The sequence below is a fragment of the Bubalus bubalis genome, chromosome 2, assembly GCF_019923935.1.
Source record: "Bubalus bubalis isolate 160015118507 breed Murrah chromosome 2, NDDB_SH_1, whole genome shotgun sequence".
Classification (NCBI taxonomy): Eukaryota; Metazoa; Chordata; class Mammalia; order Artiodactyla; family Bovidae; genus Bubalus; species Bubalus bubalis.
The window spans coordinates 153,284,293-153,304,412 of NC_059158.1; the positions used below are offsets into that span (position 1 = coordinate 153,284,293).

The window sequence follows — 20,120 nt, forward strand, 5'->3', positions numbered from 1 at the left end:
CCCAGGGACTGAAGTTAAGTCTCTTTTGTCTCCCATATTGGCAAGCGAGTTCTTTACCATTATCACTACCTGGGAAGCCTGATCAGTGGATTAAAACCAACATTTGCAGAAAAGACCATAACTTATTATTTTTTGATTACTGTTACTTTTTAACAATTGAACTTGTGTTAGCACTGTTTGGAAATCTAAAGGTTTCATATCAGGATATCTTGTTCATCATGCACTGTAAAATGATTTACAGAATGATAGCTTTACAGTGTGAAATACAATGCATTATCCTTTATAGGGGCAGACGCTACAAGTAAGAAGGCAAGAGATTAAAGTTAAGAAAATCCAGTGCACAATTCAGGTGACCTATTTAATAACCAATACAGGTTATAGATTTTGAAGAAATGAAAAATGGCATCAGAAGATGCTTTTGTAATTCTGATCTGCTTAAAGATATCGACATTCAATCTAAGTTTTGGGTTAACCTAGTATAGGCAGGTGGTTGGGCCAGAAAAATTCAATCTTCAATCTCTATTTTAATGACAAGGGATCCTATAATTTTTTAATGTTAATTTGGAAAAATTTCCAAGATGAGACTTAGAAACAAAGAAACACTTGTATACTGCTATAATTCATGATATACAAATGCAAAAAGTATGTCCCTAGACATTACTTAAAACATGTCCTCTCTTAGGAACAACTAAATAAGAAAAAAATAAACAACTTAAAGCAAAGAATGAATGTCCATAGGAATTCAGGTAAGGGGGTCCAGGAAGATATGGTGGGTATTCATATAATTAGATATAGATTATTGTCAAAATTTTAACTTTTGCTTTAGATGTTGAATTCATGGTCACTTACTACATCATCAAAAAATAACTATTTAATTGAAATACAGGCCATGAACGGGCCCAAGATGAAAATATGTCATGAACCAAGATCCGAAATAAAATAAGGAAAGAAAAAAATGTTTGTTGTTGTAAATTTTGCTAAAAAACAGCAAAACTGGTTAACAGGGTTTGCCCCAAAATTGAATATACTAATTAGTTTTGAAATGAGTTGTCTAAAACTTGGCAGTTTTGCTCAAGTCTCACCTTGAATTTTCACATTTGCACACATTTAACACTCAAAACGAAACCTGGGTGTGGGAACTGTCCCACACCACATCCACCTCAATTCAGGTGATTTGTCCCAAGTTCAATGAAGCTCATGTGAACTGAAAACAATGACTTTGGCAGAGCTCTGGTCTTACTTCTACTTCACAACAGACTTTTACATATCAAATAATAGTCTTGCTTCTACCATACTGGCAATAATAAAAACAACAGACTCACACTATATACTAAGTACTTTTTAAAGGCTTTCCATTTGATAATCTAATTAATGCTTTCAACAACCCCCTGAGACAGGTACAATTACCATTTCCATTTTACAGATGGGGAAACAAAGACCCAAAGATGTAATTTTCTCACTGTGCTTTAAAAAAAAATGTAGTTGATTTACAATGTGTTTTGAATTGAAGTACAGTTCATTTACACTGTGTTTTAAATTGAAGTATAGTTGATTTACAATGTGTTTTTATTTTTTCAAAAAAACTTAATTGAACCATTTTCTCAGTGTTTATATCTAGGTAGAACCTAAGTGGTATGACCCAGAGCAGGGCTCTTAGCCACTATTTTAGTATTGACTTTGTATAAACAAGTTTGAAATACATTTAAGGTTTCCATTGAGACAAGATCTGATACATTTTATATATTATGTAACTAATCTCAATTATTTGCTTTCATGAATCTGGGTGCAACTCATCAAAATGTTTCCAGATATACATTATTTGAAACACAAAACAAGTTCTCTAGTTAGTAATGTATTAATAGTATTGTGTGACATTCAACTAGGCTAAAAAAATATCAACTTCACTTATTAGAACAAATTTCATAACCAAATATCTTTCTTGACATTATTTTTAAAGTTATAACCAGCATAAAATGTATTTATCCTTGCATTATTTCATTATCTCATCATATTGATAAATCACAAAGATAGAACCATATGAGTGTTTCCAATATTGCTATTTTGCCAAACAATCCACTCAAATTTCAAATTCCAGGAAGACATACTCTGAGAGACCTAGATTAGGTCACATGTCCACATCCCCCAGAAGAGGGTAGGGCGCTTAGACTGACAGTCCCACTGTGCCTTCACTGAATAGGAGAGGACAGCTCTCGAAAGGAAAATGGAAGCTTTGTTAACTACAGGAGAAGAAGGGCAAGTATGATAAAGACAACACATGTCTTCTATTTTATCACAAATTTTCTCCATGTTGAAGAACATAAAAAGAAATTTTTCATTTATCTTGATTATATTCTTGACAACAGTGGACAGTGCCCACACTTGAAATTACTCTTTCCATTTTCCCATCCTCTAGTCACACTCAGCTTCATTGCACTTCTTTTTCCCCCCTTCTTAATGTGTCCTGGTCTTTCTCTAGATGTCTCATTCCATACTTAACTATATAACCTTATAAAACCTGTTACTTTAGATTACTATCTATATAAGGATGGCTTCCACATCTTTATTGCCTACTGAGACTTCTCTTAAGAGCTTGAGATCTATATATTCAACTTCCTTCTAGACAGTTTTACTTGGCTGTCTCTCACAGGTGCATAAAAGATAATTTGTTCAAAAACTGAAATCTCTATTTCCCTCCCTAAACTTTCTCTTAGTTTCCTAATTTCCATCTCAGTGAAGAGCACTATCTACATGGTCATCCATACTAGAGACTTGTGGCAAATCCTAGATTTTTGCCCATTCATCCAGTCTCCTCCTCCCTCCTCAGATATATACTCATGGAGATACCAAATGTCTTAGATGCTACATTTATAGTTGCTCTCAGTGTTTTAAGTGTTCTGAATATTGATGGCTACTAGGCCCAACTCAACCAATCAGGAGACTGTTGCCATGGTCTACATGGTCCTATCTTGACTCTTCTGATCTCCTGCCTACATTTCTAGCAATGAAATGTAAGCATAATATTTTTTAGGATAAAGAATAAAATTCATAAAATTCTTTGCTTAGCACAATAGGTCCTTCACTGTCTCTCTCAGGCCTCATCACCTTCCAATTTTTCTTGCCTTTAGCAACCGGGCTCTAATTATACATAAGTACTTGGGGGTCCTTAACCCACCATGCTCCTTTAGATTTCTATTTCTTTATACTTGCTGTTCTCTCCACATGAAACACCCTTTTCCATTTATTTAGCTTGCTCTTCTGCCTTTCAAAACTCCACTCAAACATAATTTTCCCTAGAAATTCCTCTTGGACATCCACTGTGACTCAGATACCTGTCCTCTGTGCTCCCATAATGCTTATCACTCAGTGCTGTAACTGTTGGTTGACTGGTCTTTTTCTTCTAATAGTTGATAAGCGACCTCAAGTAGGGACTGCATTTTATTTGACTCTGTCTTCAGATGATGTGAGACAAATAAGAATCAGTGGATGTTTACTAAACAAACATCTTGAAATGCTGTCACTCATTAGAAACCAGTGAAAGAAGCTTACTAGAAGTTTATATGTTACCAATTACGCCTCCATCCTTGCAATAAAGAAATTCCCTTTACCAAATAATTCAAAACATAAACCTAAGAATATACATTCTTGCTTTAAACTTGGCCATCTTTTTGGTTCACAGTTTCATTTTTGTCTTCAGGCAAGGAGGAAAAGCTAATTACATACTTTGCTTGTTAAAGCTTTTTCTTCAAGCTGAGAAGACTTGAAAAATGAGCATAAAATAACTTTTAAATAAGATAATCTGCCATAAAATTCAATTCATTTTTATCTTTACTTCTAAAACTGCAAGTCATTAATTTCCTCCTTCTTACCAAACTTGAGAACTTTTGATCCAAACTTGTAAATATATACTTTTCTCCTGCTGCTCCTCTTTATCTTTTCCTTGGCATTCTCACTCCTAGTCTCTCCTCACACTCCAGTCAGGCATCTATCCTATGTTCTACATAGGTGATGCTGTTTCTTAGAAGACACAGATTACCCCAGTGAAATTTAAAAACTGCATTAGCATGTAAAACTCTATCTCTGCATCACAACCTACTATTTTAGTCTCATTTCCTACCATCCCTTGAACTCCAACTGTGTTCAGTATCCAGAAACTTGTTAATGTTCCTTTATACCTCTAAGTCTTAGCGTAAGACAACTTCTCATCCTGGGATGTATACTTTTTGTGAATCTGATCTGTGCAATTTTTTCTCATCCTTATGTATGAAGCAAAAACTTCATTTAAGAAACTTCCCTTGATTTTTCTAGAGTTAGGTGACTTTTGCATCTGTGCTTCAGGAGAAGTGTTTATACACCTTTATTAGAGCATTTGCTTCATTTTGTTTATCTTTTATGTATTTCCTACAAGACTATAAATATAAGAACAAAACTATGTCCATGTATCTTTATATTCTCAGAACATTCCATAGAGCTTGGCACACAGCAAGGCCATGATAGGTGTTTTCCTGAATTGAAGTGAAAGAAAGTCTCTTTGACTTCAGACTTCACTAGAAGCCAACATGGGGACGAACATGTTTTGGGAAAGAGAGGCTAGGAAATATAACAATGTCAGTTATGAAAAGGAAAGAATAGTCATTAATTTCAAAGAGCTAATGGGTGACCACAGTGATGGCAACCCCCATGTCTACAGCTAAAAGAAAAGGCAAAATAATAGACCCAGTGTCATAGAATAGTTAGACACTGTGGCTCTGGCAAAAACGAGACGCATGCCAAGCCGTGTATATGAGACAGGTTAATGATGATCACTAGTAGCATTTTTTATCTATACTGTCTCTCTTATGGCGATTATCAACTCCTACCTCAGACATTATACGTTAACAAAGGAAGCAGAGGTTAAGGATAATCTCAACTTATTACTGCAACACATTTAGAAAAAGTGCAGCACGAAATAGCAGTCATATAAACTTATATGGTTTATATTGGATGGCTAAAACTCCATCCATTATTGAAGAACAAATATTTGGGTCTATAAATGATACCAAAACCTATGTGCCCGTCCCACACAGACACACACACTCCATCTTGCTTTATCTCCTGCCCTACCCAGTACCCAAGTGTCTTTCCAATTTTCCATACTCTTCCAGTTTCAAACCATCTGTAAAGGCATTTTGCCTGTCAAAGGCTAAGCAACCTGGGGAACAGAGGTTGATGCTGAGGCTGCAATTGTTTAGAACTCTTTTTACCCCAGAATACATCTGTTAAAATTTTTGGCACCACATATTCTATAGCTGATTAATCTCTCAACAGATAGTTAACATGCTGACTATAATTACTTATGTATGCCTTACCTCCCTAGAAAAATATATGGTCTTTAAGGAGAGATTCTATTTCATATACACATGTGTTTGCAACACAGTTTCATAAATAACTGTGGATGAAAAATTAGTTCATAAAACTAATAATCCAGTCAAATATCAAAATCACAATGAAAGAACATTACACAGAAAAGTTAGTAGTAGTGCCATAAGGTGTCCTAGAAAACTCTGGCATGCCCCAAGCCTCCATCAGCTACCTTGCCTCAAATCACCTCTAAAAGCAACAATTTGAACAGAAACAATGTGCTCAGTAAATGAAACCTCAAAGGTCTAATTAACGTCATAAGTAACATAACTTTATAGGGGGTGCAATATTTATTTCTTAATATTTAATTACCTGAAATAGTAAAAATAACTATTTATTGGGCTTTCATTGCCCATCCAATCACATTTAATTCTCACACCAAGACTGAGTGAGACAGACACACACCACACAGCCAGACCAGAGTTGTTGGTCCTCCCCAACCAGGGATTGAAACTGTACTCCCTGTGCAGTTTAACCTCACAATTTTAACCTCAATGCTCTGGATCCTATGTTGCCATCATAAGCCCAGTAATGCAAGCTTACAATACCAAGTTTACAAAGACTTAAAACAATTCAAAAATGTTAATTAACGATAATATAAAAACAAAAGGACTCAGTCACAATAATGACAGAATTAATAACATAAATTACCTTCAATACAAAGAAACTTTTCAATTATTCAAGGTAACAAAATAATAACTGAAAAAATTTCTGATTCATCAAAAAGTAATCACTAGCTGTCCAATAAACACAATTCCACAGTTCCACAATCTCCCATAAATAATCCTTGAGCTATCTGTAAATACAAAAGAGATGCTTATATAAAAGTGACTACAGGATTTCTCAACTGTACTAATTAATACTGACCAAATCTTTCCTAAATGAAAGATATAAATGTATCAATGTTACCATTTTTGTATATGCTTATATGAATAGTAAAATCAATCATTATAAAAATATAATTTGTAGGACCAAAGAGATGCTCCAAATCTAAAGAATTAAAATTCATAACACTTTGTGAGGCTGATTGACTAACATTATTTTTTAGTTATAGAGAATTTTTTAAAGATTTTTTTGATGTGGGCCATTTTAAAAATCTTTATGAACTTGTTACAATATTCTTCTGTTTTCTGTTTTGTTTTTGGCCTAGAGAAATGTGGGATCTTAGCTCCCCGACCAGGGATTGAAACTGCACTCCCTGTATTGGAAGACAAAGTTCTAATCACTGGATCACCAGGGAAGAATTTGGTAATAGAGAATGATTAGTTGAATAAACCTGAGGGACTGCTTGCCTACTTGTTATTGTGTATTGTGCAGGTCCAGATGTTTTGTTTGGGTTTTGATTTTTGTGGAGGGCAGTGGTACCTAATTTTGGTCTAGATTGTTTGCCATACTTGTAGAAAGCAAAAATCAGTAACTTCCAAGATAAACCACAAGACAAACTGGAGACATTTTCAATTATATCACTGATTACTTACCTAAGAAAAATGTAAATATACAAGTAACCAATTACTTATTTTAGAAAACCTATAGACTTACATAAAACCATCTTGAACTATTTGATGCAGTGAATGAAAAAGACCAAACAGTACTGTACTTTGGTGTATTCAAGGCCATCTGCCATTATGATATTAATTCAAACACAGGCTATCAGAAATAAACTGGGTGTATCATCAAAACTCAATATAGCTTGTTTGCAAAGTGTCCCAAAGTTTAACTAATTTCAAGCACTTAAGAAGGAAATCCCATACAAAGTGAGTATGATCTACAATTGCTCTAAAACAGAGTAAAACTTTACCTTCATGCTGAAGGGTAGACAGAACTGTTTAACCCATAATAAATGACAAAAGCAGCAGGGGGGAATGAAAATGGGGACCGCCACGCTACCCACCATGGTGACTCATGACCTGCCCGGCAGCCTCCATGCTGACATTCTGGAGATAGTTGTGGCAGCGCTCCTTGTGCTCCTCCAGCGAGCTGCGCTGCTTGTAGCTCCGTCCACAGAAGTTGCACTTGTGAGGCTTACCCACTGTGAAGAGAACTCAGGATTAGTGTGCTGTCGGGCCTCAGTCCAGAGCAAAATTACCAGCTAACTTTTGGTAGTCTGGAGGAAGCAGTTATATACTTTTCAGACTTAAATCTCTTCCTCCTCCACACTCCGATTTAGGTGATTAAAGATAATAAACTTCTACCAAGACTAAGCGACAGCAAGCAAAGGCAGAGTGTACCTTTGGCGACAGGGGAAATACTGAATCAAAATCGTGCTGTCTCCTACATCAGGAGAGGCTGATGATCAGTCTTCAAAGTATCAGACTCTTAACATTTACACATTTCTCAAAGCTTTGACTCATTCAAAAGACAAATTATGAGTGTCCTAGATACATGATGAGAATTATTTTTATTTATTCGGGTTAAGGATAGAGGATTTTACTGAGGGAAACTAAAATGCAACAACTCGAAATGTCATTGACTAATGAAAAGGTTATTCACCAGTACCAAGAAGACTAGAAAGAACTCAAAGGATGAGAAAAAATACAGATAAAAGGAGAGTTTCTCTTTTCTTTCCACCTTGGTAATAACTATTCACACATGCAAAACTATGCAGCACAACAGTTTATTCTCCCACCCCAGCACTGTTCTTACATTACCAAGAATGTAGGTGCTTTAAGTTAAGGTTATTAACAATAACCACTGAAGCCTAACATATTTAGTTATACGACGATAGTGATACTTAATTATGTATTTCACATTCAGGAAGTGAATTATTTTCTAATAGCCATATCTCATGATACTGTAAATACTTCAGTGTTTACATTAAAGAAAAAAACTTTAAAAATTTAAGAAGAAAAAAAAATACATTTAGGGAAAGAGGTGTGTTTTAATGTATGACTATTCACAAGGGTATCACAAAATACTTTGATTTTTTGTTTTGAATGGATGCAGAAAATCCATAAAACACCAGGGCATCTGTTGGCAGAGCCCTTGGTAAAGCACACAGTGAATCAGGCGAGCTGCGCTCATTTGACTCCCTTAGGAATCATTTTGTTTCACCCAGAGAACAGACAGACAACTCTTTTTCATGGTCCAAGAAAGCATCCCTAATTCCAGGTCCTTTACAAACCCATGCTATTATACTGATCATCAACAAACTGAAATACTTTAACAAGACAAGGTATTCACAGCTACATAAAATTTCACTACACTGATTTAAGAAACCAAACAAACCTTTAGATTGTATTTGAGGGCCATATAAACTCATATCAGTTATTTCACAGTCACAATTTTTTCTAAACTGTCTCAAAAAACAAAACTATCTAAGGCAGGATTAGTCATTTCTAAAAATACCAGGCAAAGTAACTTCGATTCATCAGAACCAAGAATTTCTGGGAAGTGAACACCAGGTAGCTTTGTATATCATGAAGTGTTGTGGCACTGTGAGAGAGAGCATTAGGAAATACAAGAAATACTTTAGTTAAAAACATTAGTGTAAATGATATAAATATATTTATAGGTAATTGCATTCCAAGACATGTGGCTTGGGGCTACATATGACAAAAATCTTTGATGAATTTGCTTTGAACAAGTCTACTGAGCAATTAATACTTAAGCATATATACTGTATTTAATAGCCCACTATAAACTAGTTCCACCAGCTCTGTCTACCCCTTTGTAAGTCCTGTCGTATTGTGTCCTATGATACCTATGTTTTACTGTGAACATATCCTCTGATAATTTCTTCCTCTTATTTCTCTAAGCAACTTGACACCTTTTTAACTTAATTAAAACATAGTTCCAGTCCACTCGCCTTGGCTCACAACTCTTTATAAACGCCCAACTCCCCAGATAAGGAAAAAGAGACAGTAAACATTTTAACCTTCTCATTGTAGAACTCTATCCCATCAGCTTCTCTTACTTTGTTATCAATTTGTGTAAAAACATCACTCTCTTTTTCATCCCATCCTTGTCCTCTGTGAGTCTAACAGGTATTTGAGTAAACTGCTCTCCATTTCCCCAAGTCTTCATCTGCATTCCATTCCAGCAATCCACGTATTAGGTCTCAGGCTGGACTTTCACATCTTGTGTAACTATTCTATATCCAAGAAATTTGGATATACTTCTCTCAGGTGATACATCTTTACAGAAAACCTACCTTGTACCAACCCTGGGATGAGGCTGGAATGTAAAGTGGAGAGAAAATTGTCATGGTGCCTACCTTCATGATTGCAACAGTCTACCAAGGAAGACAGACATTAAAGAAATATACAAGCAATACATTACAAATTGTAGATTCTATGGATCTAAAGAACAGTAAGCTAGTATAATATTGGTACCCTGATTTAGTTTGAGAAGATTGGGCGGGAAGGTCTGCCTGAGGTTGAACATTTAGGCTGACAGCTGAAGAAAAAACAGAAGTTAGATAATGGGGATGGGGCAGAGGGCAGAGGAGAGACAGTGTTTCTGGGAACTGCCGTCATCTCTTTCTATTTACTCTCATGTTCTTAGCTCCTTCAAAGTCTAGATTGTGTTCCTGCTACTCTTTTTTGAAAACTGTTTCAAACATTATCAACAGTCCCTGCCAAATCCTATGGCTCTTCTATCCCTACAAGATCATTTCTTGTCAGTTCTTTGATATTTCTTTTTTTTCTTTCTTTCAGTTTAAAGGAGATATAATTGACAGACAATACTGTGTAAGTTTAAAGGGTACAGCAGAATGATCCAACTTACATACATCATGAAATGATTACAATAGGCTTAGTGGACACCCATATTTCCTAAAAATCAAGGTCATGAAAATATGGTTTATATTTACTCCCTATATATTTATATATAGGGAGTTTAACTGTATAATAGTTATCAACTCTATGAGTTAAAATGTATAACATAGGTATATACACAGAAAAGGACCACTCTTTTGCTACTTTTATTTTTACAAATATTATTATTTACACAGTCTCACTATCTGAAACAGCTTCATTTAGTATTACTGAAACTTTTTTTTTAAAGTCATCCATAGTCTCTGATGTGCTAGTAGATTTTAATCATTCCTGCTGCTGCTGCTAAGTCGCCTCAGTCGTGTCTGACTCTGTGCGACCCCATAGACGGCAGCCCACCAGGCTCCTCCATCCCTGGGATTCTCCAGGCAAGAACACTGGAGTGGGTTGCCATTTCCTTCTCCAATGCATGAAAGTGAAAAGTGAAAGTGAAGTTGCTCAGTCGTGTCCAACTCTTCACGACCCCCTGGACTGCAGCCTACCAGGCTCCTCCGCCCATGGGATTTTCCAGGCAAGAGTACTGGAGTGGGTTGCCATTGCCTTCTCCGTTAATCATTCCTAAATCTTCCTAATTCCTTGAACTATCAAAATTTCACTAGTCTTGAATCTTCTGATTTTAGCTTCTGGCATCAGTTTTTGGGTCCTCATTCCCTGGCTTCTCAACCTTCTCCTGCCGGACAAATATATACGAACCTATGGGTTTTGATCTTAGAACAGTAGTCTCCCACTTTTCCCTCTTAAGCCTTCATTTCTATGAAATATCCAAATCAAGTCCTGAATAATTTCCCCCTGTTTGGAAGCTTTTATTTGTCACAAATATTTTAAAAGTGATCACGGTCATGGGAAGGTATGTCCAAGGACATAGTTTCCCCTCTGTGCTCTCACAGCACTCTGTCCACATCACTTTTGATTATTGCATTGTAAATATCCATTTGATCTCTGCTTCTCTTATCCAAACAACAAGCTCTGTTGTGAGGACAGAGGTTGTGTTTTACTCAATTTGGAATTATAGTGGAGGTGCAATGGGAAAGAATCTGTCAATGCAGGAGACGCTGGTTCAATCCCTGGGTCAGGAAGATCCCCTGGAAGAGGAAGCGGGAACCCACTCCAGTATCCTTGCCTGGGAAATCCCATGGCCAGAGAAGTCTGGAGGGCTACAGTCCATGGGTCACAAAGAGACATACACGACTGAGCACAGAAGCAGCAGCATGTCTTGTATCATTAAACATAAGAGGTGCTCAGTATGTATTTGCTGAATAACTGCATTTTGAATTCTTCCTTTCAAATACCTTTGTAGCATGGCCTCATGCGTATTTCTCTGAAATCTAAGATTCAATATATCCAACATTATCTTCTTCTACGAAATTACTTCTTTGTTCCCACTGGTCTTTTGTGCAAGAATTACCACTGTTTTAATAAACCGGACTCATGACAAGGAACCACTGCTGCTGCCTCCTATCTCATTTCTCACATTCAAACTATTATTCAAGTTTACCCCTCCCTTTTCACTCTCAGAACCAATATCTGAGTAAAAGTCTTCATTATCATGAACCTGAGTGAGCTTAATAAGACTTCAAAGCAGGTCTTCTCTTTCCTTGTGTATTATTTACTCCCCTCCTCAACAACATTATTGAACAAAGTCCACAGCCCTGTACCTGGCATTAGCATCCTACTCTGGTCCCAAAGGAAACATTTCATCTTCTATCCCAGGATCCAGCCCAGATTACCCTGTACCTTTACACTTCTGAGTCTTAGTTCTTTCTGGAATGACTTCATACAACTTCTACTTCTTGAAATCCTACTCACCCTTTCAATCTCCCTAACCATGTTCTGTCCAAAAGCAATCTTTCTCACTAAAGAACTGTAACTGTACACACTTGGGAAACTTAAAACATTCTGTCTTGAGTTATCTGTGGTTACATTTGCCTCATGAACACTGGTTTGTACTGCAGGGGTCCACTTATATGTGATTTTTTTTTTCTGTATATATACATATATATATATATATACACTACAGTTCCACAGGTTTCCCTGGTGGGTCAGTGCTAAAGAATCTGCCTACCGATGCAGGAGACGCAGGTTTGATCCCTGGGTCAGGAAGAAGGAAGGAAATTGCAACCTGGAGCAGGAAATGGCAACCCATTCCAGCAGTCTTCCCTGGGAAATCCCATGGACAGAGGAGCCTGGTGGGCTACAGTCCTGGTTGTTAAAGAGTCGGATATGACTGAGCAACTAAAGCAACAACATTACCACACAATCTGAAGTGGGTTGATTCCACAAATACGGAACCTTGGATATGCAGCACTGACGTAAAGTTATAGGTAGATTTTCCACTGCAAGGGAGGGGGGGTTGGTTCTCCTAACCCCTGTGTTAAGAATTGAGTTTCTTGAGAAATTGAAATAGTGTCTTATATCTTTGTAACCTCAAAGAGTTTAGTAAGATGATTTGTTCAAGAGCAAGGACTACTAAGTGGTGTTTTCATGAATGACGTCATTTCCTAACTTGTTAAATATTTTCCTCTCACTGGTTTTTGCTGCATCTTTTACTAATTTTAAAAGCAATGCATCTACATAGAAAATTTTAAAAGTTACCAAAAAAATATTCATAATTACATCATTTCCAGATAGGTATCTTAAACATTTTTATATTATCCTACTGTAATTTTTAAACATGCACAAATATATTATGTTATGAAACTGGGTTATTTTATATATTGTATCATACAATCTATTTATGTAACTGAAAAATACATCTTGAACATTTCCCCATGTTATACATAATATTTTTATTGCTCCCACTAGGTAACAATTTATTCCCCAGATTCTAGAATTATGATATGTTGATTTAGTTTGCCTTAGCATCCTTAGTCCTTTTCTATTTAATAATTATTTGTTTTCCTTTTTACCACAGTTATTATGCCCATACTTAAGAAAATAAAGTAGTTCTACAAGGCACTTAATAAGTCTTCCTCTCACCCCACCCCCATCTAATAACAATCTATTTCTTTGTCTTCTCTCTTTAGAATTTCTATTTATTTGATATTAGACCTTTCAGACTGATTCTTGAAATATCGTTTCCCTTTGTATTAACTATCCTTTTAACATTTTAACTTAAAAAAAAAAATTCCTCCATTTTTCTTTGAATCGTACTGCGAAGTATTTTCTGTCTAACATAAATGTCTATGAGTTCCTCCCTTTTTCTTAAAAATAGTATTGTTTACTTCATAGATATAACAACATTTATCTGAGCAAAATATTTTCATTTTAAAAAAGTTCTTTTTTATACTGTCTATTTTCTCTGGCTTTTTTCCTTTTTATATGGGTATCTGTATTTGAGGCTTTCCTTAAGTGTCTTGTGCCTTAAAGTTCATTGTCCATTCATATTTATTCAGTTCAGTTCAGTCACTCAGTCGTGTCCAACTCTTTGCAATCCATGAATTGCAGCATGCCAGGCCTCCCTGTCCATCACCATCTCCCGGAGTTCACTCAAACTCACTTCCATCGAGTCAGTGATGCCATCCAGCCATCTCATCCTCCGTCGTCCCCTTCTCCTCCTGCCCCCAATCCCTCCCAGCATCAGACTCTTTTCCAATGAGTCAACTCTTCGCATGAGGCGGCCAAAGTACTGGAGTTTTAGCTTTAGCATCATTCCTTTCAAAGAAATCCCAGGGCTGATCTTTAGAATGGACTGGTTGGATCTCCTTGCAGTCCAAAGGACTCTCAAGAGTCTTCGCCAATACCACAGTTCAAAAGCATCAATTCTTCAGTGCTCAGCTTTCTTCACTGTCCAACTCTCACATCCATACATGACCACTGGAAAAACCATACCCTTAACTAGACGGACCTTTGCTGGCAAAGTAATGTCTGCCTCAGATATGCAGATGACACCACCCTTATGGCAGAGAGTGAAGAGGAACTAAAAAGCCTCTTGATGAAAGTGAAAGAGCAGAGTGAAAAAGTTGGCTTAAAGCTCAACATTCAGAAAATGAAGATCATGGCATCTGGTCCAATCACTTCATGGGAAATAGATGGGGAAACAGTGGAAACAGTGTCAGACTATTGTTTGGGGCTCCAAATTCACTGCAGATGGTGACTGCAGCCATGAAATTAAAAGACGCTTACTCCTTGGAAGGAAAGTTATGACCAACCTAGATAGCATATTCAAAAGCAGAGACATTACTTTGCCAACAAAAGTCCGTCTAGTCAAGGCTATGGTTTTTCCAGTGGTCATGTATGGATGTGCGAGTTGGACTGTGAAGAAAGCTGAGCACCGAAGAATTGATGCTTTTGAACTGTGGTGTTGGAGAAGACTCTTGAGAGTCCCTTGGACTGCAAGGAGATCCAACCAGTCCATTCTGAAGGAGATCAGCCCTGGGATTTCTTTGGAAGGACTGATGCTAAAGCTGAAACTCCAGTACTTTGGCCACCTCATGGGAAGAGTTGACTCATTGGAAAAGACTCTGATGCTGTGAGGGATTGGGGGCAGGAGGAGAAGGGGACGACAGAGGATGAGATGGCTGGATGGCATCACAGACTCGATGGACGTGAGTCTGAGTGAACTCCGGGAGTTGGTGATGGACAGGGAGGCCTGGCGTGCTGCAATTCATGGGGTCACAAAGAGTTGGACATGACTGAACTGAACTGAATGTCTCTGCTTTCCAATATGCTATCTAGGTTGGTCATAACTTTTCTTCCAAGGAGTAAGCGTCTTTTAATTTCATGGCTACAGTCACCATCTGCAGTGATTTTGGAGCCCCAAAAAATAAAGTCTGACACTGTTTCCACTGTTTCCCCATCTATTTCCCATGAAGTTATCGGACCAGATGCCATGATCTTAGTTTTCTGAATGTTGAGCTTTAAGCCAACTTTTTCACTCTGCTCTTTCACTTTCATCAAGAGGCTTTTGAGTTCCTCTTCACTTTCTGCCATAAGGGTGGTGTCATCTGCATATCTGAGGTTATTGAGATTTCTCCTGGCAATCTTGACTCCAGCTTGTGCTTCTTCCAGTCCAGCGTTTCTCATGATGTACTCTGCATTAAGTTAAATAAGCAGGGTGACAATATACAGACTTCACGTACTCCTTTTCCTATTTGGAACCAGTCTGTTGTTCCATGTCCAGTTCTAACTGTTGTTTCCTGACCTGCATACAGGTTTCTCAAGAGGCAGGTCAGGTGGTCTGGTATTCCCATCTCTTTCAGAATTTTCCAGTTTCTTGTGATCCACACAGTCAAAGGCTTTGGCATAGTCAATAAAGCAGAAATAGATGTTTTTCTGGAAGTCTCTTGCTTTTTCCTTGATCCAGCGGATGTTTGCTTGCAATTTGATCTCTGGTTCCTCTGCCTTTTCTAAAACCAGCTTGAACATCTGGAAGTTCAGGGTTCACGTATTGCTGAAGCCTGGCTTGGATCATATTTATTAGTGAGGTACAGAAAAGCTAACTGGAAGTCCAGGAAACACAGGTGAGGTTTGTGAACTACCGTAGAGTGACCAAGTAACAAAGCAATCTTTTTATTGTCAGACCCCTAAAAATAAATATCCATGTCTTTTCTCTAGAACCTTTCAATGCCCTTTGAGAAGATGCCTCCAATTTCCAGCTCCTGTGGGGTTGGGGTGGGGGGGTGTTGGGGGATGGGGTGATATGAAGCTAGATGGTATTTCGGAAGTAAGGCAAGATATAGGGCCAAGAATCTAAATGTACAATTGCAGTCTTTTACATAATCTCCCTGCTTTAAGTTTGCTTTACCCCTGTGCTTAGTACTTAGTCACTCAGTCATCTCCGACTCTTCGTGATACCATGAACTATAGCCCGCCAGGCTCCTCTGTTCATGGGGATTCTCCAGGCAAAAATACTGGAGTGGGTTACATGCCCTCCTCCAGGGGATCTTCCCAACCCAGGAACAAACCCAGGTCTCCCACATTGCAGGTGTATTTTTTACCATCTGAGCCACCAGGGATGTCCAAGAATACTGGAATGGGTAAGCTATCCCTTCTTCAGGGGAACTTCCTGACCCCAGAATCGAACCAGGGTCTCCTGCATTACTGGTGGATTCTTTACCAGCTGAGCTACCAGGGAAGAAGTTTTCCCTACTCTCTACCTTTCCTGGAGTCCCTAAGGTAGAATCTTTCCAATTTAATATCTTCAAAAAACAAATGCTATTTTCTTACAGTTGGTTGAATGTAGTGAGAGAGAGTGGCTCTGTGGCCTGTTTTGTATTCAGATTTTGAAATCCTTTTATATTTAATCCAGAGTTTCATCGCTACCATTAACAGTCCTGTTTCTTCAAAGTTCAGAGATTTTTCAGGATTCTGAAGCATCAGATGGCTTGCTACTCATATTTTATTCCCTTCCATAATCACTCAAAGTTCCAGAGCTTCTGGAACTCCCTCTGTCTTCTTTCCAGCTTCCCATTGGCTACTATTCAATCCTTTCCATTGTTTTTGATCTTATGAGTTTATACTTCAATAAATGTCTACTGTGATTTCAGTAGAGATTAAAGAGTAAAGACAGATGTAGCTTTTCATTTCATCATGTTTAGACAGCAATAGACAATATCACCTTTAATTCTGGAATCCTATGGCTCTGGAAGAAAGTGCCGTAACTCTCTATTTTGATAAATATAAGCATGACATGATAGTAATGCTTAGCCTCCAAAAAGCAGTCACGTATTTGTAAGACAAAGGAATATGTGGAAATATAAAACTGCTTCCTCTATTCTATTCTAATGTGCTATTTATTTAACTGTCTGTTATAAAACAAGATTCCCTTCCCATATTCAAACATTATCATTTGCAATGATTCTCAAAGTATGAACTGCATGCTACCTTATATTAGAATGACCTGGACTGCTCTTAAAATGCAGATGTTTGGGTACCATTCAGTTCGGTTCAGTCGCTCAGTCATATCTGACTCTTTGCGACCCCATGAACCACAGCACACCAGGCCTCTGTGTCCATCACCAACTGCTAGAGTTTACCCAAACTCATGTCCATTGAGTTGGTGATATCATTCAACTATCTCATCCTCTGTCGTCCCCTTCTCCTCCTGCCCTCAATCTTTCTCAGCATCAGGGTCTTTCCCAACGAGTCAGTTCTTTGCATCAGGTGGCAAAAGTATCGGAGTTTCAGCTTCAGCATCAGTCCAACCAATGAACACCCAGGAGTGATCTCCTTTAGGATGGACTGGTTGGATTTCCTTGCAGTCCAAGGGACTCTCAAGAGTCTTCTCCAACACCACAGTTCAAAAGCATCAATTCTTCGGCACTCAGCTTTCTTTATAGTCCAACTCTCACATCCGTACATGACTACTGGAAAAACCATAGCTTTGACTAGACAGACCTTTGTTGGCAAAGTAATATCTCTGCTTTTTAATATGCTGTCTAGGTTGGTCATGGAAAAGGCAATGGCACCCCACTCCAGTACTCTTGCCTGGAAAATCCCACAGATGGAGGAGCCTGGTAGACTGTAGTCCATGGGGTCGCTAAGGGTCGGACACGACTGAGCGACTTCACTTTCACTTTTCACTTTCATGCATTGGAGAAGGAAATGGCAACCCACTCCAGTGTTCTTGCCTGGAGAATCCCAGGGATGGGGGAGCCTGGTGGGCTGCCGTCTATGGGGTCGCACAGAGTCGGACACGACTGAAGTGACTTAGCAGTAGCAGGTTGGTCATAACTTTCCTTCCAAGGAATAAGCGTCTTTTAATTTCATGGCTGCAATCACCATCTGCAGTGGTTTTGAAGCCCCCAAAAATAAAGTCTGACACTGTTTCCCCATCTATTTGCCATGAAGTGATCGGACAGGATACCATGATCTTATTTTTCTGAATGTTGAGCTTTAAGCGCACTTTTCACTCTCCTCTTTCACTTTTATCAAGAGGCTCTTTAGTTGTTCTTCACTCTCTGCCATAAGGGTGGTGTCATCTGCATATCTGAAGTTATTGATATTTCTCACAGCAATCTTGATTCCAGCTTGTGCTTCCTTCAGCCCAGCGTTTCTCATGATGTACTCTGCATTAAGTTAAATAAGCAGGGTGACAACATACAGCCTTGATGTACTCCTTTTCTTACTTGGAACCAGTCTGTTGTTCCATGTCCAGTTCTAACTGTTGCTTCCTGACCTGCATACAGGTTTCTCAAGAGGCAGGTCAGGTGGTCTGGTATTCCCGTCTCTTTCAAAAATTTTCCACAGTTTATTGTGATCCACACAGTCAAAGGCTTTGGCATAGGTCAATAAAGCATAGATGTTTTTCTGGAACTCTCTTGCTTTTTTGATGATCCAGCGGATGTTTGCAATTTGATCTCTGGTTCCTCTGCCTTTTCTATGCTGGACCTAGAATTTATGGGAGTCCTCTGAAGTGCCCATGCTTAAGAAGCTTGCCAGGTGGTTGCCTACATACTGAAGTTCAACAACAATGGTTTGTAGAAACTCATAAATCATCATGTTCTCTAGGTCTGATACTGAGTTAAAATTGCTTAAAGTGAATACTACTCTTAACTCTACCATAATGATTGTAATTATATTAGTAAGGGAATTAAGATTAATTTTTCTATTTAAGAAATTTTGGAATTAAAATTTGAAAGTCTATGAATGAAGCATCACTTTATTACTGGTAATAATATTTAAAAAAATATTAATTTTGATATGGGAGTTTACCACTATATGTTGATAATGTCTTTCGATAGCAATGATCCAATTTAAACTTTGTATCAGTTTGACTTCAAACTGATGTGTTTCTGAATTTTAAAATCAGGTGGAAAAACTTACATTGACCAATTTCTCTTAGACTGCTGGTCATGCTGCTGAAGTCTTTTAGGAGGATTATATAGTGTTATTTCACATAAGAAAGAATAGCATGGAAATTAACCATCTCTATTAGTAAAAGATAAATGATTTGCCAGGGTATTGATTGTGGGAGACTATCACTTTAAGTACACAATTCAAGGAGTCTGGAAGTGTATATGTTTTATAACTATCACCACAATTAAAATATTTTCATTTGCATCACCCCAAAAAACTCCCTTTCCCACAGCTGGCTCTTGGCAACCACTGATTTACTTCTGTCAGTACAATTTTGTCTTTTTTAGGATTTCATATAAACTGAATCATGCAGTATGTAGTCTTTTCTTTTCTTTTTTTTTAGTTTCTTAACTCGGCATAATGATTTTGAAATTCAACAATGTTGTTGTATATATTGATAGTTTATTATTTTTATTTCATCATATGAATATACAACAGTTTATTTGTTTACTAGTTTGGTGGTTTCTGGTCTATCAGTTTAGTTCCTTCGCTCAGTTGTGTCCGACTCTTTGTGACCCCATGAACCGCAGCACTCCAGGCCTCCCTATCCATCACCAATTGCCAGAGTCTACCCAAACCCATGTCTGTTGAGTTGGTATTGCCATCCAACCATCTCATCCTCTGTCATCCCCTTCTCCTCCTGCCCTCAATCTTTCCCAGCATCAGGGTCTTTTCCAATGAGTCAACTCTTCGCATCAAGTGGCAAAAGTATTGGAGCTTCAGCTTCAACATCAGTCATTCCAATGAACACTCAGGACTGATCTCTTTTAGGATGGGCTGGTTGGATCGCCTTGCAGTCCAAGGGACTCTCAAGAGTCTTCTCCAACACCACAGTTCAAAAGCATCAATTCTTCGGCACTCAGCTTTCTTTATAATCCAACTCTCACATCCATACATGACTACTGGAAAAACCATAGCCTTGACTAGATGGACCTTTGTTGGCAAAGTAATGTCTCTGCTTTTTTAATACACTGTCTAGGGTGGTCATAACTTTTCTTCCAAGGAGTAAGCGTCTTTTAATTTCATGGCTGCAATCACCATCTGCAGTGATTTTGGAGCCCAGAAAAATAAAGTCAGCCCCTGTATCCCCATCTATTTGCTGTTCTGGTCTATGGTTACTGGGAATAAAGCTTCTACAAACATCTGCAGGCAAGT

At 37.9% G+C, this 20,120-nt stretch overlaps 1 protein-coding gene across 12 annotated transcripts in view; it reads right to left on the reverse strand.

The window, feature by feature from the left end:
- IKZF2 (IKAROS family zinc finger 2) overlaps positions 1–20,120 on the reverse strand; it is a 186,827-nt gene that overhangs the window by 16,067 nt on the left and 150,640 nt on the right. For all 12 annotated transcript variants that reach the window (XM_025278196.3, XM_025278187.3, XM_025278191.3 and 9 more), the window contains one exon: positions 7,289–7,426. In XM_025278196.3, coding sequence (XP_025133981.1) covers positions 7,289–7,426 — 138 coding nt within the window. The remainder of the gene's footprint in view (positions 1–7,288; positions 7,427–20,120) is intronic.